The sequence below is a fragment of the Lactuca sativa genome, chromosome 7 (assembly GCF_002870075.4).
Source record: "Lactuca sativa cultivar Salinas chromosome 7, Lsat_Salinas_v11, whole genome shotgun sequence".
Lineage (NCBI taxonomy): Eukaryota > Viridiplantae > Streptophyta > Magnoliopsida > Asterales > Asteraceae > Lactuca > Lactuca sativa.
The window spans coordinates 203,432,211-203,453,023 of record NC_056629.2 but is presented as its reverse complement, the minus strand read 5'-3'; the positions used below and the strand labels follow the sequence as shown (position 1 = coordinate 203,453,023).

General features: G+C 32.6%; 2 protein-coding genes and 3 pseudogenes across 2 annotated transcripts; 3 read left to right on the top strand and 2 right to left on the bottom strand.

Moving 5' to 3' along the window:
* The first annotated feature begins 327 nt into the window (after positions 1–327).
* On the top strand, positions 328–1,670 carry LOC128127414 (putative pentatricopeptide repeat-containing protein At5g40405; annotated as a pseudogene).
* A 5,243-nt stretch (positions 1,671–6,913) lies between these two features.
* On the bottom strand, positions 6,914–7,264 carry LOC128127413 (protein PELPK1-like). Its single transcript, XM_052765897.1, has one exon. It carries the CDS (start codon positions 7,262–7,264, stop codon positions 6,914–6,916), a length of 351 nt encoding a protein of 116 aa, XP_052621857.1.
* Positions 7,265–7,623: 359 nt separating this feature from the next.
* On the top strand, positions 7,624–8,966 carry LOC128127412 (putative pentatricopeptide repeat-containing protein At5g40405; annotated as a pseudogene).
* Positions 8,967–14,209: 5,243 nt separating this feature from the next.
* LOC128127411 (protein PELPK1-like) lies at positions 14,210–14,560 on the bottom strand. Its single transcript, XM_052765896.1, has one exon. It carries the CDS (start codon positions 14,558–14,560, stop codon positions 14,210–14,212), a length of 351 nt encoding a protein of 116 aa, XP_052621856.1.
* Positions 14,561–14,920: 360 nt separating this feature from the next.
* On the top strand, positions 14,921–16,262 carry LOC111894414 (putative pentatricopeptide repeat-containing protein At5g40405; annotated as a pseudogene).
* Positions 16,263–20,813: the final 4,551 nt, after the last annotated feature.

The following is a 20,813-nucleotide window of genomic DNA, read 5'->3' as shown; positions in this document are numbered from 1 at the left end:
GTCAAAAGACTCTGAGAGGTGATCGAAGATTAATGAAGTTGATTAACCTGTGAAAAATAATGTACAAGAGACCATGTATATATAGGTAATGCACAGTGATAATGATTGATCCATAAATAATTAACGTGTCATGAGTTTTGTTGAGACTTACATTAGGTTGGTTGGTATGAAGATATCCAAGGCATGTAATGTTGTTAAACAACTTCCTGATAACAAGAAATCGTTTATTAACCCTCGTATATGTTAGGTAAGCTATTTTGCCACATAATATCGAGAGTTTTCCTTTTATGAAATTAATGACAAAAAAAAAAAAAGTAAATTCACTCACAATTGCTAGTCAATGGTTTCCTAAACGGCCCAGATCTTGTATCTAAATTTGCTGCATCAATGGCCCTCAAACACCCACAAAATATGGATTATTCTGTTCAACTATTGGACCAATGTGAAAGTCCCTCCGGTCTTTGCTTTAAACTCTCTGATCAAAGTTTACTCCAAGAGAGCTCAACTACTGAAAAAAGCTTCGATTTCTATAAAAGAATTGTAAAATCGAATTATAAACCTGATAATTACTTGTTTACGTTCTTGATCAATTCTGCTGCACAGTTAGTGGATAAGAATTTTGGTTTGGCTGTACATGGGACTGCTTTGAAATACGCCTTGGATCAAGACCCACATGTTCAAAGCGGGTTGATTAATTTGTACGCTGAAATGGGGTCTCTTAGGGACTTAAAAGATTTGCTTTTTAGCATCAACAACCCAGATTTGGTAACTCAGACAACAATGGTGGTCGCCTGTGCAAAGTTAGGAGATATCAAATTCACACGCCAAGAGTTTGAAATAACGCTCGACCGAGATGTGATTGCCTGGAACGCAATGAAAGCAGGGTACGTGCGTTTCGGGGAGCCTTTAAACGGACTCGAACTGTTTAACGCAATGGAAATGAAAGGTTTGAAGGTTCATGTATTATCTGCATGCACTCGGTTAAGTGCTTTAGATGCGGGACAACCGGCATATAGATATATAAAGTATAAAAAACTACAAATCAACACAACTCTTGGTAGTGCACTAGTCCATATATACGAAAAGTGTGGGGGTTTTAACACGGCAATGAATGTTTTTTTGGGTGATGAAAGAAAAGAATGTCTACACATGGAGTGGTGCCATGGGAGGACTAGCCATGCATGGTTATGGTAAAGAGTATCTTGACCTTTTTACCCTTATGCAACAAAAAAACATCACACGAAATGAGGTCACTTTCATTTCAATCTTAAAGGCTTGTAGTGTAGCGGGTCATGTTGAAGAAGGTTTGGAAGCATTCTTAATCTATGACCAAAGAGTAGAGCAGTATGGATGTATGGTTGATTTATACGGCCGATTGATCCGTTTGGATGAATCATTACGCTTCATCCAGAGTATGCCGTGTGCACCGATTGCTGAAGCATAGGGTGCACCGTCTAAATGCCAACAAGATTTATAAAAATGTGGAAATGGCTAAACTTGCGTCTAGAAAGATGGTGGAATTAGAGGCTAACAGTGATGGTGCGTATGTGGAGTTGTCGAATGTTTTTGCGGATTTCAAGAATTTGAATGGTGTTGATGGCGTGAGGCATAAAATGAAATCAAAAGGTGTTGTGAAGATCCATGTTGTTATCGTTATCGATAGCAGTTAAGTTGAACATGTTGAACTGGTACTTAACTTTGTTTTGACTTTTTGACAATCGTTTCATTTTGAAAAATATTTAACCATTCATTGCATGTTTCTGTAATTATTGCAATTTTAATAGGTATTTTAGTTCTTGCCATTTCAATGCATTTTTTTCGTAATTTTTTAGTTTCCATGTATTTTTGGAAGTTTTATAAAACATTTAGTTTATTTCTTTAAAAAAAATCAATTTATAAATTTGTACCACTTAATGCTCAATAATTTTTAAAAGTATTATATGGTATTAAAAAAAATGTTTTTATTATAAAAAAAATCAGTTGAAGCACATTAGATCGGACAAAAGGAATCTAATAAAACCAAAACGGTACCAGGCCTTTACAATTGTCTCAACAATATTTATTTCAAAGAAATTCAGTATATTCCTACCCTTTATTCCTACCTATTTAAGATTGTGACAAATGTACAGATTTAACATCTTAATCTAATCTAAATTAAATTGAATGACACATGTCACCACCTAAATAGGTATGAAGATATTAGTTATGGGACCCGATTTATGGACCGGTTTAGAATCGGACTAACCCAGATTATGTTTAGCTCTTGTTATTACAAGGTTACGACCCTAATTATATACATATATGAACATAGTATACGAACTCCCCTTTACAAAACTTGCATACATGGTTCACTAGTTTTGCTTCTCACACAACATCATTTAATTATGTAAATCTTGTCAACCATAAAACATAACAAGATTTCACATAAGTGCAATGAAAAATAAAATTTTCTACCAAGACATAGAATTGTAACTTTTGAATTATTTACTAATAATAATAGTTAATGGTTTTAAAATAACTAATGGATGATCTTTCATAACTTTTTAATAGTAATAACTAGTTTAAAAATAGTGCACAACAATAATGATTAATAATAATAAAAAACGTAATATGTTTTTTTAACTTACAAACAATGGTTAGTATTTTAGAATATTATCATAATCGAAATCTAAAATGGACCAAATAAGTAAATTTTGTTTAAATAATCATGACAATAGTTAAAAATGTAACAATAAATTAAGAATTAAATTTAGTTTTATTTACACCCAATGAAGCCCTGATTGATGTGAATTTAATATGTGTTGCACTACTAGAAACATAGGTATTGGTCACGAACATTTCTGTCGGGAAATCTGTTGGTAAAGCCATTAGTTACAAATCAATGATGGATACAGACGAAAAAACCTTGGTAGCTAATGGGCAGCGAAAGATCAAGAAGTGATTGGGCTATCGCGGAAGACTTTTGGATCAACTACATTTTGTCAAAGATCCGTCGCTAATTGCCGTCGCTTATCCGTTGTTGATTATTTGTAAATGAACAATTTTTCTATATATTTAATCATTGTTACTAATGTAATTAGCCATGGTCTATTAGGTGTTGAATCTACCACTAATCCTTACCCAAGTGTCACAAATTAAATTCAAGATTAACAAAGAAATAATAACCATGTTTACACCAAATTAAACAGCAAGCCGTATCATTTTATTAATAAGAACATACTTTCAAATCGAATAAAAAACTAGCAACATACTTTCAACTTAAATAAAAACTAGCCACAATTAATACCAACGTACAATTTACACAATTTGTAAAAGCTTTTGTTTATGTCCTTATAATATATTTATAATAATCATGCATTATCGTTTTGATTATTGCAAAAAGAGTAGTGGAATGCTTTATGGTCATCAGAAGTTGTGGTTGTGAAGACCTAAGTAAATGTTCCCATAATTAGAAACTGTATGAAAATGCTATACTAAAAAAAATGGAAATTTTCAATACCATAAACATGCATTTCCATCGACTTTTGACGTTAGTGACAAAACAAACAATCATATGGTAGTGCGTGTAAAAGAACGAAAAAAGTAAATGTTTTATATAGTAAAAGCATGTGTTAAGAAAGCAATGAACATCATAAAGAGGTATAGTTAAGGCTATTTTGTTCCACATTAAATGCTTTAAATATACAGTGTTTAATTGATGTTTAAAAACACTTAAGAAGATGGAAGATATAACTTGCAAAATACAAGACTTGTTGTTGGTTGCCATGTTTGCTTCCTAAAATCATATCACAAACATCAAAATTAGAGCTGAAAAGTTATAATCCAAATATGGATAATAGCAACTTCATGAATACATGAGACATTAATTGAAAGAACTAAATTATAAAGGCTGAAAAGTTATAATCCAAATATGAATAGTAGCACTATGTATATACCTACTAAAGTAGTTTGATATCTTTCAATCTTGTAGGCATGGGAAACATAATAACAACTTCACGCACTCCTTGAACGATGCATCAACTTTTCATTTAAATATGTAACTGAATGCTTGGCATATACATCTGTTAGGTTATAAATTTAAGAATTAAAATACAAATATTTTTCCAGTTAGAAGTTAGTAACAAAAGAATTGCCTAAAATCTAGGGTTTTTGTATAATATTACTTATATGAACTTACCTTGAAGTACTTATTTCATTATCTACACATGGGTGGTTACAAAATTTTCAAATCTTAGTACACATACAGAGTGGCGGATCCAAGATCAAAGTAAAAGGCTATCCCCAAAATTTTTCCTTGGCTACCTCGGGAACCACCTAGGTATGCTTATGGTAGTACACATGTCTTATTCATAAGCCTTGTACAGTTTTCCCCCTCTCCTCACCTTCTATCTCCATCGGTGGTTATAGACTCCAACCAACACACCTTTACTTTGGATCCCCATAACATTGAGCATAGTCAAAACAAAAATTAGATAACATCAAAGGCACATACAAACTCTACTTAGTTCACCTTTTTCAGTATGGTCAAAATCTGATGGGCTTTGAGCACTACATCAATCATATGGTGTACATGCAAACCCTAAAGCTTTGGATCTAGTTTGTCTAATGAACATGCAATAATCATCCAACGCTCATAAACCCTAATTCTAGCATACAACAATCGAAATTGACAAAAGAATAGAGTTTAGATCTTACATTGATTTTTATGTAGCAATAACAATCTCAATTCCTTTTGATCTTGACCTTTGAAAGCTTAGTGCCTTAAATGTTGCACCTCTAATGGAGTCACAAACACCATGAGCAACAAGATGGCCTAGAGAAGGAGGATGAGCACCAAAAACGTCCAAGAACCCTTATGGATTACTTCACCACATTTTGGGGCCTTAGGGGTTCCTTATATTGGTAGGCTATTAGGGTTTTGAACTAGGAAACCCTAATTTCACTGCTTAGGCCCTAAGGAGCCCATGACCTCCCTCTTTAGAGGCCTTGCACGAATTCTTATGGGTTTCCCCATAGATTTCATCCGCTCCAACTTCTATGGAGTCCATTAGCCCATTTATGCAACTATCATATAATTACACAATCAGTCCCCTTTATTTAATTAATCTCTTTTAGCCACAAAATTAATTATTATTAATTGTTAACTAATATTTATTAAACAATATGATTTCTCTTATAATATATTATCCATATGATATATTAATAAATCATAATTAATCCTCTTTCTCCTTAGTTTATCCTATCAGTTGCATATGACTTCGGAACCTGATCAGCAACCGTAGCTTTCTAAAGCCGTTGTCGAACTCTGATCATATCAGAAACTTGTCCTTTAGATAAGGGATCATATGTTCCTCCATTCTAGATATCGTATGAACTGAGACATGGATTTTAATCAGACTCTCTGTTCATGTGTTGTTTCCCGATTTCCGATTTATGACGACTAACAACACACTACAATTCAACACATCAACTTAGTCCCAGCTCTGCCAAGCGCTTAGGGTGTCATCACTAAATCATCGAGGGCCCCATATATATCGCTTTTATCCCACTTTGGGTAAAAGGAACGGATAAAATTGGACTCAATGCTCGCTTGTACCTACTCATCAAATCACACACAACAATATGTTTTATAACACCAAGTTACTGGTGCGTTTACATATTATCAATGTGCAACCGAATTACAGAATAAAATTCACACGTCTCGGTTTCAAGAATATAGGATATTATCGTCTCACTAATCACTCGTGATAAAATCCATGATGCGATCCAAGTGAGCATGTGTTTAATCCAATACTGTAATCTTACAGGAGCACTGATGAACCCTGCAACAAACTTTTGTTATGTCTAAGATACTTTAGACAATCTACAGTCAGATTCATGACAGTCTTCTTTCATACCTACTTCCAAAGTATGATCGGTTGTGGATGGTTTGAATAATGTTATTATTCGGGAAGTCAAAACATGCAAGGTGAAACACAAGAAAAATATTAATCCCATATGGCCTCAAACTTTTGAGTATAAAAAAAAAACTCATTTTCTATCATCTATATTATTTTAAAACAAGTTACAAAAATAGTCATTCTGGTTTACCAAATGTCACGAATTCAGTCATTTTATACTTGAAAAGACGAAAATGTCATTCCTGAATACTAACGGAGTTAGTAAAATGGCCACACGTGCATGTTTTGCAAACCACAATTCTCATTTGCATAATGAAAATTAATAGTGACCGACTTTGTGACATTTGACAAACCATTAGGACTATTTTTATAATTTTGTCTAAAAAATAAAGTATTAACGTAAACTGATAAATAAAATTACATGAATTAACTATACATAATGGTTAATATTGTAAAAAAGCTACATAATCGAACATAAAAATAACCAAATAGATAAGCTTTTACTAATTAATAATAACAATAGTTAAAAAGTTATCATTAAATCTAAAAATAAATTTTTATTTTATTTTCACTCAAACCATGGATTGAAGTCATTGATTAATGTGATTGTAATATATATTTGTTTTATAATATATACTTCATCTTATTATAAGATTTTCAGTATTTTATAGTAAACGTAAAATGAAATAATTGTTTTTATAAAGTATATTTTTAATAATTTTTGTTATGTAATGTTAACATATATCAAGCATGTTGCCTAATTTTGTGTACCAGGAAACACTTGAGATAAAAGTAATGGAAATCATCAACCTTAATAGAAAAAATATATTACAAAGTATATCAAATTACACAAAACACAAAAACATGTGAATGATAGCACTCGACAACAATTTAATCTAGCCACAAATATCATGAATGCGATCAAATAAAAAAGATTATAATCTCCGGATCAATCAAATCGCCCGAGCTCTATAATGGATTTTTCTTTTCTTTTTTTGATATCGTTGTACAATCTACTTCTTGGAAGGTGGTGGAGCAAAGAAAGGAATATTGGGAAGAGTTGTTGGAAAGTTAGGGATGGTAGGCATAGAAGGCAGTGGAGGCAATGAAACTTTGGGCATGTTAGGGATGCTGGGTATTTGTGGTAGTGGCAGTGTGGGGATGGTGGGCATTTGTGGTTGTGGCATTGTCGGGATTGTTGGTATCTGTGGCTGTGGCATTGTCGGGATTGTTGGTATCTGTGGTTGTGGCAGTGTCGGGAATGTGGTTGCTTGCAGCAAATTGCGGGAAGCAAAACACATCTCATTTGTTGTAATTGAGAATAGTGCAATTGCAAAAATGTAAAGGTAGGAGGTGGAAGCCATTGTAGGATTTTTTTGAGTCGCTAAAGATGAGTCAAAAGACTCTGAGAGGTGATCGAAGATTAATGAAGTTGATTAACCTGTGAAAAATAATGTACAAGAGACCATGTATATATAGGTAATGCACAGTGATAATGATTGATCCATAAATAATTAACGTGTCATGAGTTTTGTTGAGACTTACATTAGGTTGGTTGGTATGAAGATATCCAAGGCATGTAATGTTGTTAAACAACTTCCTGATAACAAGAAATCGTTTATTAACCCTCGTATATGTTAGGTAAGCTATTTTGCCACATAATAACGAGAGTTTTCCTTTTATGAAATTAATGACAAAAAAAAAAAAAAAGTAAATTCACTCACAATTGCTAGTCAATGGTTTCCTAAACGGCCCAGATCTTGTATCTAAATTTGCTGCATCAATGGCCCTCAAACACCCACAAAATATGGATTATTCTGTTCAACTATTGGACCAATGTGAAAGTCCCTCCGGTCTTTGCTTTAAACTCTCTGATCAAAGTTTACTCCAAGAGAGCTCAACTACTGAAAAAAGCTTCGATTTCTATAAAAGAATTGTAAAATCGAATTATAAACCTGATAATTACTTGTTTACGTTCTTGATCAATTCTGCTGCACAGTTAGTGGATAAGAATTTTGGTTTGGCTGTACATGGGACTGCTTTGAAATACGCCTTGGATCAAGACCCACATGTTCAAAGCGGGTTGATTAATTTGTACGCTGAAATGGGGTCTCTTAGGGACTTAAAAGATTTGCTTTTTAGCATCAACAACCCAGATTTGGTAACTCAGACAACAATGGTGGTCGCCTGTGCAAAGTTAGGAGATATCAAATTCACACGCCAAGAGTTTGAAATAACGCTCGACCGAGATGTGATTGCCTGGAACGCAATGAAAGCAGGGTACGTGCGTTTCGGGGAGCCTTTAAACGGACTCGAACTGTTTAACGCAATGGAAATGAAAGGTTTGAAGGTTCATGTATTATCTGCATGCACTCGGTTAAGTGCTTTAGATGCGGGACAACCGGCATATAGATATATAAAGTATAAAAAACTACAAATCAACACAACTCTTGGTAGTGCACTAGTCCATATATACGAAAAGTGTGGGGGTTTTAACACGGCAATGAATGTTTTTTTGGGTGATGAAAGAAAAGAATGTCTACACATGGAGTGGTGCCATGGGAGGACTAGCCATGCATGGTTATGGTAAAGAGTATCTTGACCTTTTTACCCTTATGCAACAAAAAAACATCACACGAAATGAGGTCACTTTCATTTCAATCTTAAAGGCTTGTAGTGTAGCGGGTCATGTTGAAGAAGGTTTGGAAGCATTCTTAATCTATGACCAAAGAGTAGAGCAGTATGGATGTATGGTTGATTTATACGGCCGATTGATCCGTTTGGATGAATCATTACGCTTCATCCAGAGTATGCCGTGTGCACCGATTGCTGAAGCATAGGGTGCACCGTCTAAATGCCAACAAGATTTATAAAAATGTGGAAATGGCTAAACTTGCGTCTAGAAAGATGGTGGAATTAGAGGCTAACAGTGATGGTGCGTATGTGGAGTTGTCGAATGTTTTTGCGGATTTCAAGAATTTGAATGGTGTTGATGGCGTGAGGCATAAAATGAAATCAAAAGGTGTTGTGAAGATCCATGTTGTTATCGTTATCGATAGCAGTTAAGTTGAACATGTTGAACTGGTACTTAACTTTGTTTTGACTTTTTGACAATCGTTTCATTTTGAAAAATATTTAACCATTCATTGCATGTTTCTGTAATTATTGCAATTTTAATAGGTATTTTAGTTCTTGCCATTTCAATGCATTTTTTTCGTAATTTTTTAGTTTCCATGTATTTTTGGAAGTTTTATAAAACATTTAGTTTATTTCTTTAAAAAAAATCAATTTATAAATTTGTACCACTTAATGCTCAATAATTTTTAAAAGTATTATATGGTATTAAAAAAAATGTTTTTATTATAAAAAAAATCAGTTGAAGCACATTAGATCGGACAAAAGGAATCTAATAAAACCAAAACGGTACCAGGCCTTTACAATTGTCTCAACAATATTTATTTCAAAGAAATTCAGTATATTCCTACCCTTTATTCCTACCTATTTAAGATTGTGACAAATGTACAGATTTAACATCTTAATCTAATCTAAATTAAATTGAATGACACATGTCACCACCTAAATAGGTATGAAGATATTAGTTATGGGACCCGATTTATGGACCGGTTTAGAATCGGACTAACCCAGATTATGTTTAGCTCTTGTTATTACAAGGTTACGACCCTAATTATATACATATATGAACATAGTATACGAACTCCCCTTTACAAAACTTGCATACATGGTTCACTAGTTTTGCTTCTCACACAACATCATTTAATTATGTAAATCTTGTCAACCATAAAACATAACAAGATTTCACATAAGTGCAATGAAAAATAAAATTTTCTACCAAGACATAGAATTGTAACTTTTGAATTATTTACTAATAATAATAGTTAATGGTTTTAAAATAACTAATGGATGATCTTTCATAACTTTTTAATAGTAATAACTAGTTTAAAAATAGTGCACAACAATAATGATTAATAATAATAAAAAACGTAATATGTTTTTTTAACTTACAAACAATGGTTAGTATTTTAGAATATTATCATAATCGAAATCTAAAATGGACCAAATAAGTAAATTTTGTTTAAATAATCATGACAATAGTTAAAAATGTAACAATAAATTAAGAATTAAATTTAGTTTTATTTACACCCAATGAAGCCCTGATTGATGTGAATTTAATATGTGTTGCACTACTAGAAACATAGGTATTGGTCACGAACATTTCTGTCGGGAAATCTGTTGGTAAAGCCATTAGTTACAAATCAATGATGGATACAGACGAAAAAACCTTGGTAGCTAATGGGCAGCGAAAGATCAAGAAGTGATTGGGCTATCGCGGAAGACTTTTGGATCAACTACATTTTGTCAAAGATCCGTCGCTAATTGCCGTCGCTTATCCGTTGTTGATTATTTGTAAATGAACAATTTTTCTATATATTTAATCATTGTTACTAATGTAATTAGCCATGGTCTATTAGGTGTTGAATCTACCACTAATCCTTACCCAAGTGTCACAAATTAAATTCAAGATTAACAAAGAAATAATAACCATGTTTACACCAAATTAAACAGCAAGCCGTATCATTTTATTAATAAGAACATACTTTCAAATCGAATAAAAAACTAGCAACATACTTTCAACTTAAATAAAAACTAGCCACAATTAATACCAACGTACAATTTACACAATTTGTAAAAGCTTTTGTTTATGTCCTTATAATATATTTATAATAATCATGCATTATCGTTTTGATTATTGCAAAAAGAGTAGTGGAATGCTTTATGGTCATCAGAAGTTGTGGTTGTGAAGACCTAAGTAAATGTTCCCATAATTAGAAACTGTATGAAAATGCTATACTAAAAAAAATGGAAATTTTCAATACCATAAACATGCATTTCCATCGACTTTTGACGTTAGTGACAAAACAAACAATCATATGGTAGTGCGTGTAAAAGAACGAAAAAAGTAAATGTTTTATATAGTAAAAGCATGTGTTAAGAAAGCAATGAACATCATAAAGAGGTATAGTTAAGGCTATTTTGTTCCACATTAAATGCTTTAAATATACAGTGTTTAATTGATGTTTAAAAACACTTAAGAAGATGGAAGATATAACTTGCAAAATACAAGACTTGTTGTTGGTTGCCATGTTTGCTTCCTAAAATCATATCACAAACATCAAAATTAGAGCTGAAAAGTTATAATCCAAATATGGATAATAGCAACTTCATGAATACATGAGACATTAATTGAAAGAACTAAATTATAAAGGCTGAAAAGTTATAATCCAAATATGAATAGTAGCACTATGTATATACCTACTAAAGTAGTTTGATATCTTTCAATCTTGTAGGCATGGGAAACATAATAACAACTTCACGCACTCCTTGAACGATGCATCAACTTTTCATTTAAATATGTAACTGAATGCTTGGCATATACATCTGTTAGGTTATAAATTTAAGAATTAAAATACAAATATTTTTCCAGTTAGAAGTTAGTAACAAAAGAATTGCCTAAAATCTAGGGTTTTTGTATAATATTACTTATATGAACTTACCTTGAAGTACTTATTTCATTATCTACACATGGGTGGTTACAAAATTTTCAAATCTTAGTACACATACAGAGTGGCGGATCCAAGATCAAAGTAAAAGGCTATCCCCAAAATTTTTCCTTGGCTACCTCGGGAACCACCTAGGTATGCTTATGGTAGTACACATGTCTTATTCATAAGCCTTGTACAGTTTTCCCCCTCTCCTCACCTTCTATCTCCATCGGTGGTTATAGACTCCAACCAACACACCTTTACTTTGGATCCCCATAACATTGAGCATAGTCAAAACAAAAATTAGATAACATCAAAGGCACATACAAACTCTACTTAGTTCACCTTTTTCAGTATGGTCAAAATCTGATGGGCTTTGAGCACTACATCAATCATATGGTGTACATGCAAACCCTAAAGCTTTGGATCTAGTTTGTCTAATGAACATGCAATAATCATCCAACGCTCATAAACCCTAATTCTAGCATACAACAATCGAAATTGACAAAAGAATAGAGTTTAGATCTTACATTGATTTTTATGTAGCAATAACAATCTCAATTCCTTTTGATCTTGACCTTTGAAAGCTTAGTGCCTTAAATGTTGCACCTCTAATGGAGTCACAAACACCATGAGCAACAAGATGGCCTAGAGAAGGAGGATGAGCACCAAAAACGTCCAAGAACCCTTATGGATTACTTCACCACATTTTGGGGCCTTAGGGGTTCCTTATATTGGTAGGCTATTAGGGTTTTGAACTAGGAAACCCTAATTTCACTGCTTAGGCCCTAAGGAGCCCATGACCTCCCTCTTTAGAGGCCTTGCACGAATTCTTATGGGTTTCCCCATAGATTTCATCCGCTCCAACTTCTATGGAGTCCATTAGCCCATTTATGCAACTATCATATAATTACACAATCAGTCCCCTTTATTTAATTAATCTCTTTTAGCCACAAAATTAATTATTATTAATTGTTAACTAATATTTATTAAACAATATGATTTCTCTTATAATATATTATCCATATGATATATTAATAAATCATAATTAATCCTCTTTCTCCTTAGTTTATCCTATCAGTTGCATATGACTTCGGAACCTGATCAGCAACCGTAGCTTTCTAAAGCCGTTGTCGAACTCTGATCATATCAGAAACGTGTCCTTTAGATAAGGGATCATATGTTCCTCCATTCTAGATATCGTATGAACTGAGACATGGATTTTAATCAGACTCTCCGTTCATGTGTTGTTTCCCGATTTCCGATTTATGACGACTAACAACACACTACAATTCAACACATCAACTTAGTCCCGGCTCTGCCAAGCGCTTAGGGTGTCATCACTAAATCATCGAGGGCCCCATATATATCGCTTTTATCCCACTTTGGGTAAAAGGAACGGATAAAATTGGACTCAATGCTCGCTTGTACCTACTCATCAAATCACACACAACAATATGTTTTATAACACCAAGTTACTGGTGCGTTTACATATTATCAATGTGCAACCGAATTACAGAATAAAATTCACACGTCTCGGTTTCAAGAATATAGGATATTATCGTCTCACTAATCACTAGTGATAAAATCCATGATGCGATCCAAGTGAGCATGTGTTTAATCCAATACTGTAATCTTACAGGAGCACTGATGAACCCTGCAACAAACTTTTGTTATGTCTAAGATACTTTAGACAATCTACAGTCAGATTCATGACAGTCTTCTTTCATACCTACTTCCAAAGTATGATCGGTTGTGGATGGTTTGAATAATGTTATTATTCGGGAAGTCAAAACATGCAAGGTGAAACACAAGAAAAATATTAATCCCATATGGCCTCAAACTTTTGAGTATAAAAAAAAAACTCATTTTCTATCATCTATATTATTTTAAAACAAGTTACAAAAATAGTCATTCTGGTTTACCAAATGTCACGAATTCAGTCATTTTATACTTGAAAAGACGAAAATGTCATTCCTGAATACTAACGGAGTTAGTAAAATGGCCACACGTGCATGTTTTGCAAACCACAATTCTCATTTGCATAATGAAAATTAATAGTGACCGACTTTGTGACATTTGACAAACCATTAGGACTATTTTTATAATTTTGTCTAAAAAATAAAGTATTAACGTAAACTGATAAATAAAATTACATGAATTAACTATACATAATGGTTAATATTTTAAAAAAGCTACATAATCGAACATAAAAATAACCAAATAGATAAGCTTTTACTAATTAATAATAACAATAGTTAAAAAGTTATCATTAAATCTAAAAATAAATTTTTATTTTATTTTCACTCAAACCATGGATTGAAGTCATTGATTAATGTGATTGTAATATATATTTGTTTTATAATATATACTTCATCTTATTATAAGATTTTCAGTATTTTATAGTAAACGTAAAATGAAATAATTGTTTTTATAAAGTATATTTTTAATAATTTTTGTTATGTAATGTTAACATATATCAAGCATGTTGCCTAATTTTGTGTACCAGGAAACACTTGAGATAAAAGTAATGGAAATCATCAACCTTAATAGAAAAAATATATTACAAAGTATATCAAATTACACAAAACACAAAAACATGTGAATGATAGCACTCGACAACAATTTAATCTAGCCACAAATATCATGAATGCGATCAAATAAAAAAGATTATAATCTCCGGATCAATCAAATCGCCCGAGCTCTATAATGGATTTTTCTTTTCTTTTTTTGATATCGTTGTACAATCTACTTCTTGGAAGGTGGTGGAGCAAAGAAAGGAATATTGGGAAGAGTTGTTGGAAAGTTAGGGATGGTAGGCATAGAAGGCAATGGAGGCAATGAAACTTTGGGCATGTTAGGGATGCTGGGTATTTGTGGTAGTGGCAGTGTGGGGATGGTGGGCATTTGTGGTTGTGGCATTGTCGGGATTGTTGGTATCTGTGGCTGTGGCATTGTCGGGATTGTTGGTATCTGTGGTTGTGGCAGTGTCGGGAATGTGGTTGCTTGCAGCAAATTGCGGGAAGCAAAACACATCTCATTTGTTGTAATTGAGAATAGTGCAATTGCAAAAATGTAAAGGTAGGAGGTGGAAGCCATTGTAGGATTTTTTTGAGTCGCTAAAGATGAGTCAAAAGACTCTGAGAGGTGATCGAAGATTAATGAAGTTGATTAACCTGTGAAAAATAATGTACAAGAGACCATGTATATATAGGTAATGCACAGTGATAATGATTGATCCATAAATAATTAACGTGTCATGAGTTTTGTTGAGACTTACATTAGGTTGGTTGGTATGAAGATATCCAAGGCATGTAATGTTGTTAAACAACTTCCTGATAACAAGAAATCGTTTATTAACCCTCGTATATGTTAGGTAAGCTATTTTGCCACATAATATCGAGAGTTTTCCTTTTATGAAATTAATGACAAAAAAAAAAAAAAAAGTAAATTCACTCACAATTGCTAGTCAATGGTTTCCTAAACGGCCCAGATCTTGTATCTAAATTTGCTGCATCAATGGCCCTCAAACACCCACAAAATATGGATTATTCTGTTCAACTATTGGACCAATGTGAAAGTCCCTCCGGTGTTTGCTTTAAACTCTCTGATCAAAGTTTACTCCAAGAGAGCTCAACTACTGAAAAAAGCTTCGATTTCTATAAAAGAATTGTAAAATCGAATTATAAACCTGATAATTACTTGTTTACGTTCTTGATCAATTCTGCTGCACAGTTAGTGGATAAGAATTTTGGTTTGGCTGTACATGGGACTGCTTTGAAATACGCCTTGGATCAAGACCCACATGTTCAAAGCGGGTTGATTAATTTGTACGCTGAAATGGGGTCTCTTAGGGACTTAAAAGATTTGCTTTTTAGCATCAACAACCCAGATTTGGTAACTCAGACAACAATGGTGGTCGCCTGTGCAAAGTTAGGAGATATCAAATTCACACGCCAAGAGTTTGAAATAACGCTCGACCGAGATGTGATTGCCTGGAACGCAATGAAAGCAGGGTACGTGCGTTTCGGGGAGCCTTTAAACGGACTCGAACTGTTTAACGCAATGGAAATGAAAGGTTTGAAGGTTCATGTATTATCTGCATGCACTCGGTTAAGTGCTTTAGATGCGGGACAACCGGCATATAGATATATAAAGTATAAAAAACTACAAATCAACACAACTCTTGGTAGTGCACTAGTCCATATATACGAAAAGTGTGGGGGTTTTAACACGGCAATGAATGTTTTTTTGGGTGATGAAAGAAAAGAATGTCAACACATGGAGTGGTGCCATGGGAGGACTAGCCATGCATGGTTATGGTAAAGAGTATCTTGACCTTTTTACCCTTATGCAACAAAAAAACATCACACGAAATGAGGTCACTTTCATTTCAATCTTAAAGGCTTGTAGTGTAGCGGGTCTTGTTGAAGAAGGTTGGAAGCATTCTTAATCTATGACCAAAGAGTAGAGCAGTATGGATGTATGGTTGATTTATACGGCCGATTGATCCGTTTGGATGAATCATTACGCTTCATCCAGAGTATGCCATGTGCACCGATTGCTGAAGCATAGGGTGCACCGTCTAAATGCCAACAAGATTTATAAAAATGTGGAAATGGCTAAACTTGCGTCTAGAAAGATGGTGGAATTAGAGGCTAACAGTGATGGTGAGTATGTGGAGTTGTCGAATGTTTTTGCGGATTTCAAGAATTTGAATGGTGTTGATGGCGTGAGGCATAAAATGAAATCAAAAGGTGTTATGAAGATCCATGTTGTTATCGTTATCGATAGCAGTTAAGTTGAACATGTTAAGTTGAACATGTTGAACTGGTACTTAACTTTGTTTTGACTTTTTGACATTCGTTTCATTTTGAAAAATTTTTAACCATTCATTGCATGTTTCTGTAATTATTGCAATTTTAATAGGTATTTTAGTTCTTGCCATTTCAATGCATTTTTTTCGTAATTTTTTAGTTTCCATGTATTTTTGTAAGTTTTATAAAACATTTAGTTTATTTCTTTAAAAAAAATCAATTTATAAATTTGTACCACTTAATGCTCAATAATTTTTAAAAGTATTATATGGTATTAAAAAAAATGTTTTTATTATAAAAAAAATCAGTTGAAGCACATTAGATCGGACAAAAGGAATCTAATAAAACCAAAACGATACCATGGCTTTACAATTGTCTCAACTATATTTATTTCAGAGAAATTCAATATACTCCTACCTTTTATTCCTACCTATTTAAGATTGTGACAAATGTACAGATTTAACATCTCAATCCAATCTAAATTAAATTGAATGACACATGTCACCACCTAAATAGGTATGAAGATAGTAGTGATGGGACCCGATTTATGGACCGGTTTAGAATCGGACTAACCCGGATTATGTTCAGCTCTTGTTATTACAAGGTTACGACCCAAATTATGTACATATATGAACATAGTATACGAACTCCCCTTTACAAAACTTGCATACATGGTTCACTAGTTTTACTTCTCACACAACATCATTTAATTATGTAAATCTTGTCAACCATAAAACATAACAAGATTTCACATAAGTACTGCAATGAAAAATAAAATTTTCTACCAAGACATAGAATTGTAACTTTTGAATTATTTACTAATAATAATAGTTAATGGTTTTAAAATAACTAATGGATGATCTTTCATAACTTTTTAATAGTAATAACTAGTTTAAAAATAGTGCACAATAATAATAATTAATAATAATAAAAAACGTAATATGTTTTTTTAACTTACAAACAATGGTTAGTATTTTAGAATATTATCATAATTGAAATCTAAAATGGACCAAATAAGTAAAATTTGGATTAAATAATCATGACAATAGTTAAAAATGTAACAATAAATTGAGAATTAAATTCAGTTTTATTTACACCCAATGAAGCCCTGATTGATGTGATTTTAATATGTGTTGCACTACAAGAAACATAGGTATTGGTGACGAACATTTCTGTCGGGAAATCTGTTGCAAAAGCCATTAGTTACAAATCAATGATGGATACAGACGAAAAAACCTTGGTAGCTAATGGGCAGCGACGGATCAACAAGTGATTGAGCTATCGCGGAAGACTTCTGGATTAACTACATTTTGTCAAAGATCCGTCGCTAATTGTCGTCGCTTATCCGTCGTTGATTATTTGTAAATGAACAATTTTTCTATATATTTAATCATTGTTACTAATGTAATTAGCCATGGTCTATTAGGTGTTGAATCTACCACTAATCCTTACCCAAGTGTCACAAATTAAATTCAAGATTAACAAAGAAATAATAACCATGTTTACACCAAATTAAACAGCAAGCCGTATCATTTTATTAATAAGAACATACTTTCAAATCGAATAAAAAACTAGCAACATACTTTCAACTTAAATAAAAACTAGCCACAATTAATACCAACGTACAATTTACACAATTTGTAAAAGCTTTTGTTTTTGTTCGTATAATATATTTTTAATAATCATGCACTGTCGTTTTGATTATTTCAGAAAGAGTAGTGGAATGCTTTATGGTCATCAGAAGTTGTGGTTGTCAAGACCTAAGTAAATGTTCCAATAATAGGAAACTGTATGAGAATGCTATACAAAAAAAAATGGAAAGTTTCAATACCATAAACATGCTTTTCCATTGACTTTTGACGTTAGTGACAAACTAAACAATCATATGGTAGTGGCTGTAAAAGAACGAAAAAGGTAAATGTTTTATATAGTAAAAGCACATGTTAAGAAAGCAATGAACATCATAAAGAGGTATAGTTAAGGCTATTTTGTTCCATATTAAATGCTTTAAATATATATTGTTTAATTGATGTTTAAAAACATTTAAGAAGACGGAAGATATAACTTGCAAAATACAAGACTTGTTGTTGGTTGCCATATTTGCTTCCTAAAATCATATCACAAACATCTAAATTAGAGCTGAAAAGTTATAATCCAAATATGGATAATAGCAACTTCATGAATACATGAGAAATTAATTGAAAGAACTAAATTATAAAGGCTGAAAAATTATAAACCAAATATGAATAGTAGCACTATGTATATACCTACTAAAGTAATTTGATATCTTCCAAACTTGTAGGCATGGGAAACATAATAAGAACTTCACGCACTCCTCGAAAAATGCATCAACTTTTCATTTAAATATGTAACTGAATGCTTGGCATATACATCTGTTAGGTTATAAATTTAAGAATTAAAATACAAATATTTTTCCAGTTAGGAGTTAGTAACAAAAGAATTGCATAAAATCTAGGGTTTTTGTATAATATTACTTATATGAACTTACCTTGAAGTACTTATTTCATTATCTACACATGGGTGGTTACAAAATTTTCAACTCTTAGTACACATATAGAGTGCCGAATCCAAGATCAAAGTAAAAGGCTATCCCCAAAAATTTTCCTTGGCTACCTCGGGAACCACCTAGGTATGCTTATGGTAGTACACATGTCTTGTTCATAAGCCTTGTACAGTTTTCCCCCTTCACCTAGGTATGATTATTTGTAAATGAACAATTTTTCTATATATTTAATCATTGTTACTAATGTAATTAGCAATGGTCTATTAGGTGTTGAATCTACCACTAATCCTTACCCAAGTGTCACAAATTAAATTCAAGATTAACAAAGAAATAATAACCATGTTTACACCAAATTAAACAGCAAGCCGTATCATTTTATTAATAAGAACATACTTTCAAATCGAATAAAAAACTAGCAACATACTTTCAACTTAAATAAAAACTAGCCACAATTAATACCAACGTAAAATTTACACAATTTGTAAAAGCTTTTGTTTCTGTCCTTATGATATATTTATAATAATCATGCATTATCTTTTTGATTATTGCAAAAAGAGTAGTGGAATGCTCTATGGTCATCAGAAGTTGTGGTTGCGAAGACCTAAGTAAATATTCCCATAATTAGAAACTGTATGAAAATGCTATACTAAAAAAATGGAAATTTTCAATAACATAAACATGCTTTTCCATCGACTTTTGACGTTAGTGACAAACCAAACAATCATATGGTAGTGGTTGTAAAAGAACGAAAAAAGTAAATGTTTTATATAGTAAAAGCACGTGTTAAGAAAGCAATGAACATCATAAAGAGGTATAGTTAAGGCTATTTTGTTCCACATTAAATGCTTTAAATATACAGTGTTTAATTGATGTTTAAAAACACTTAAGAAGATGGAAGATATAACTTGCAAAATACAAGACTTGTTGTTGGTTGCCATATTTGCTTCCTAAAATCATATCACAAACATCTAAATTAGAGCTGAAAAGTTATAATCCAAATATGGATAATAGCAACTTCATGAATACATGAGAAATTAATTGAAAGAACTAAATTATAAAGGCTGAAAAATTATAAACCAAATATGAATAGTAGCACTATGTATATACCTACTAAAGTAGTTTGATATCTTCCAAACTTGTAGGCATGGGAAACATAATAACAACTTCACGCACTCCTCGAAAAATGCATCAACTTTTCATTTAAATATGTAACTGAATGCTTGGCATATCAATCTGTTAGGTTATAAATTTAAGAATTAAAATACAAATATTTTTCCAGTTAGGAGTTAGTAACAAAAGAATTGCATAAAATCTAAGGTTTTTGTATAATATTACTTATATGAACTTACCTTGAAATACTTATTTCATTATCTACACATGGGTGGCTACAAAATTTTCAAATCTTAGTACACATACAGAGTGGCGGATCCAAGATCAAAGTAAAAGGCTATCCCCAAAATTTTTCCTTGGCTACCTCGGGAACCACCTAGGTATGCTTATGGTAGTACACATGTCTTGTTCATAAGCCTTGTACAGTTTTCCCCCTTCCCCTCACCTTCAATCTCCATCACTGGTTATAGACTCCAACCAACACACCTTTACATTGGATCCCCATAACATTAAGCATAGTCAAAACAAAAATTAGATAACATCAAAGGCACATACAAACTCTACTTAGTTCACATTTTTTAGTATGGTCAAAACCTGATGGGCTTTGAGCACTACATCAATCATATGGTGTACATGCAAACCCTAAAGCTTTGGATCTAGTTTGTCTAATGAACATGCAATAATCATGCAACACTCATAAACCCTAATTCTAGCATACAATAACCGAAATTGACAAAAGAATAGAGTTTAGATCTTACATATATTTTTATGTAGCAATAACAATCTCAATTCCCTTTGATCTTGACCTTTGAAAGCTTAGTGCCTCAAATGTTGCACCTCTAATGGATTCACAAACACCATGAGCAACAAGATGGCTTAGGTGTGACATCCCCAAAATCTC

Excerpts from the sequence above, each read along its gene's own strand:
- LOC128127411 (XM_052765896.1), bottom strand. The coding sequence starts at position 14,560 with ATGGCTTCCACCTCCTACCTTTACATTTTTGCAATTGCACTATTCTCA.
- LOC128127413 (XM_052765897.1), bottom strand. The coding sequence starts at position 7,264 with ATGGCTTCCACCTCCTACCTTTACATTTTTGCAATTGCACTATTCTCA.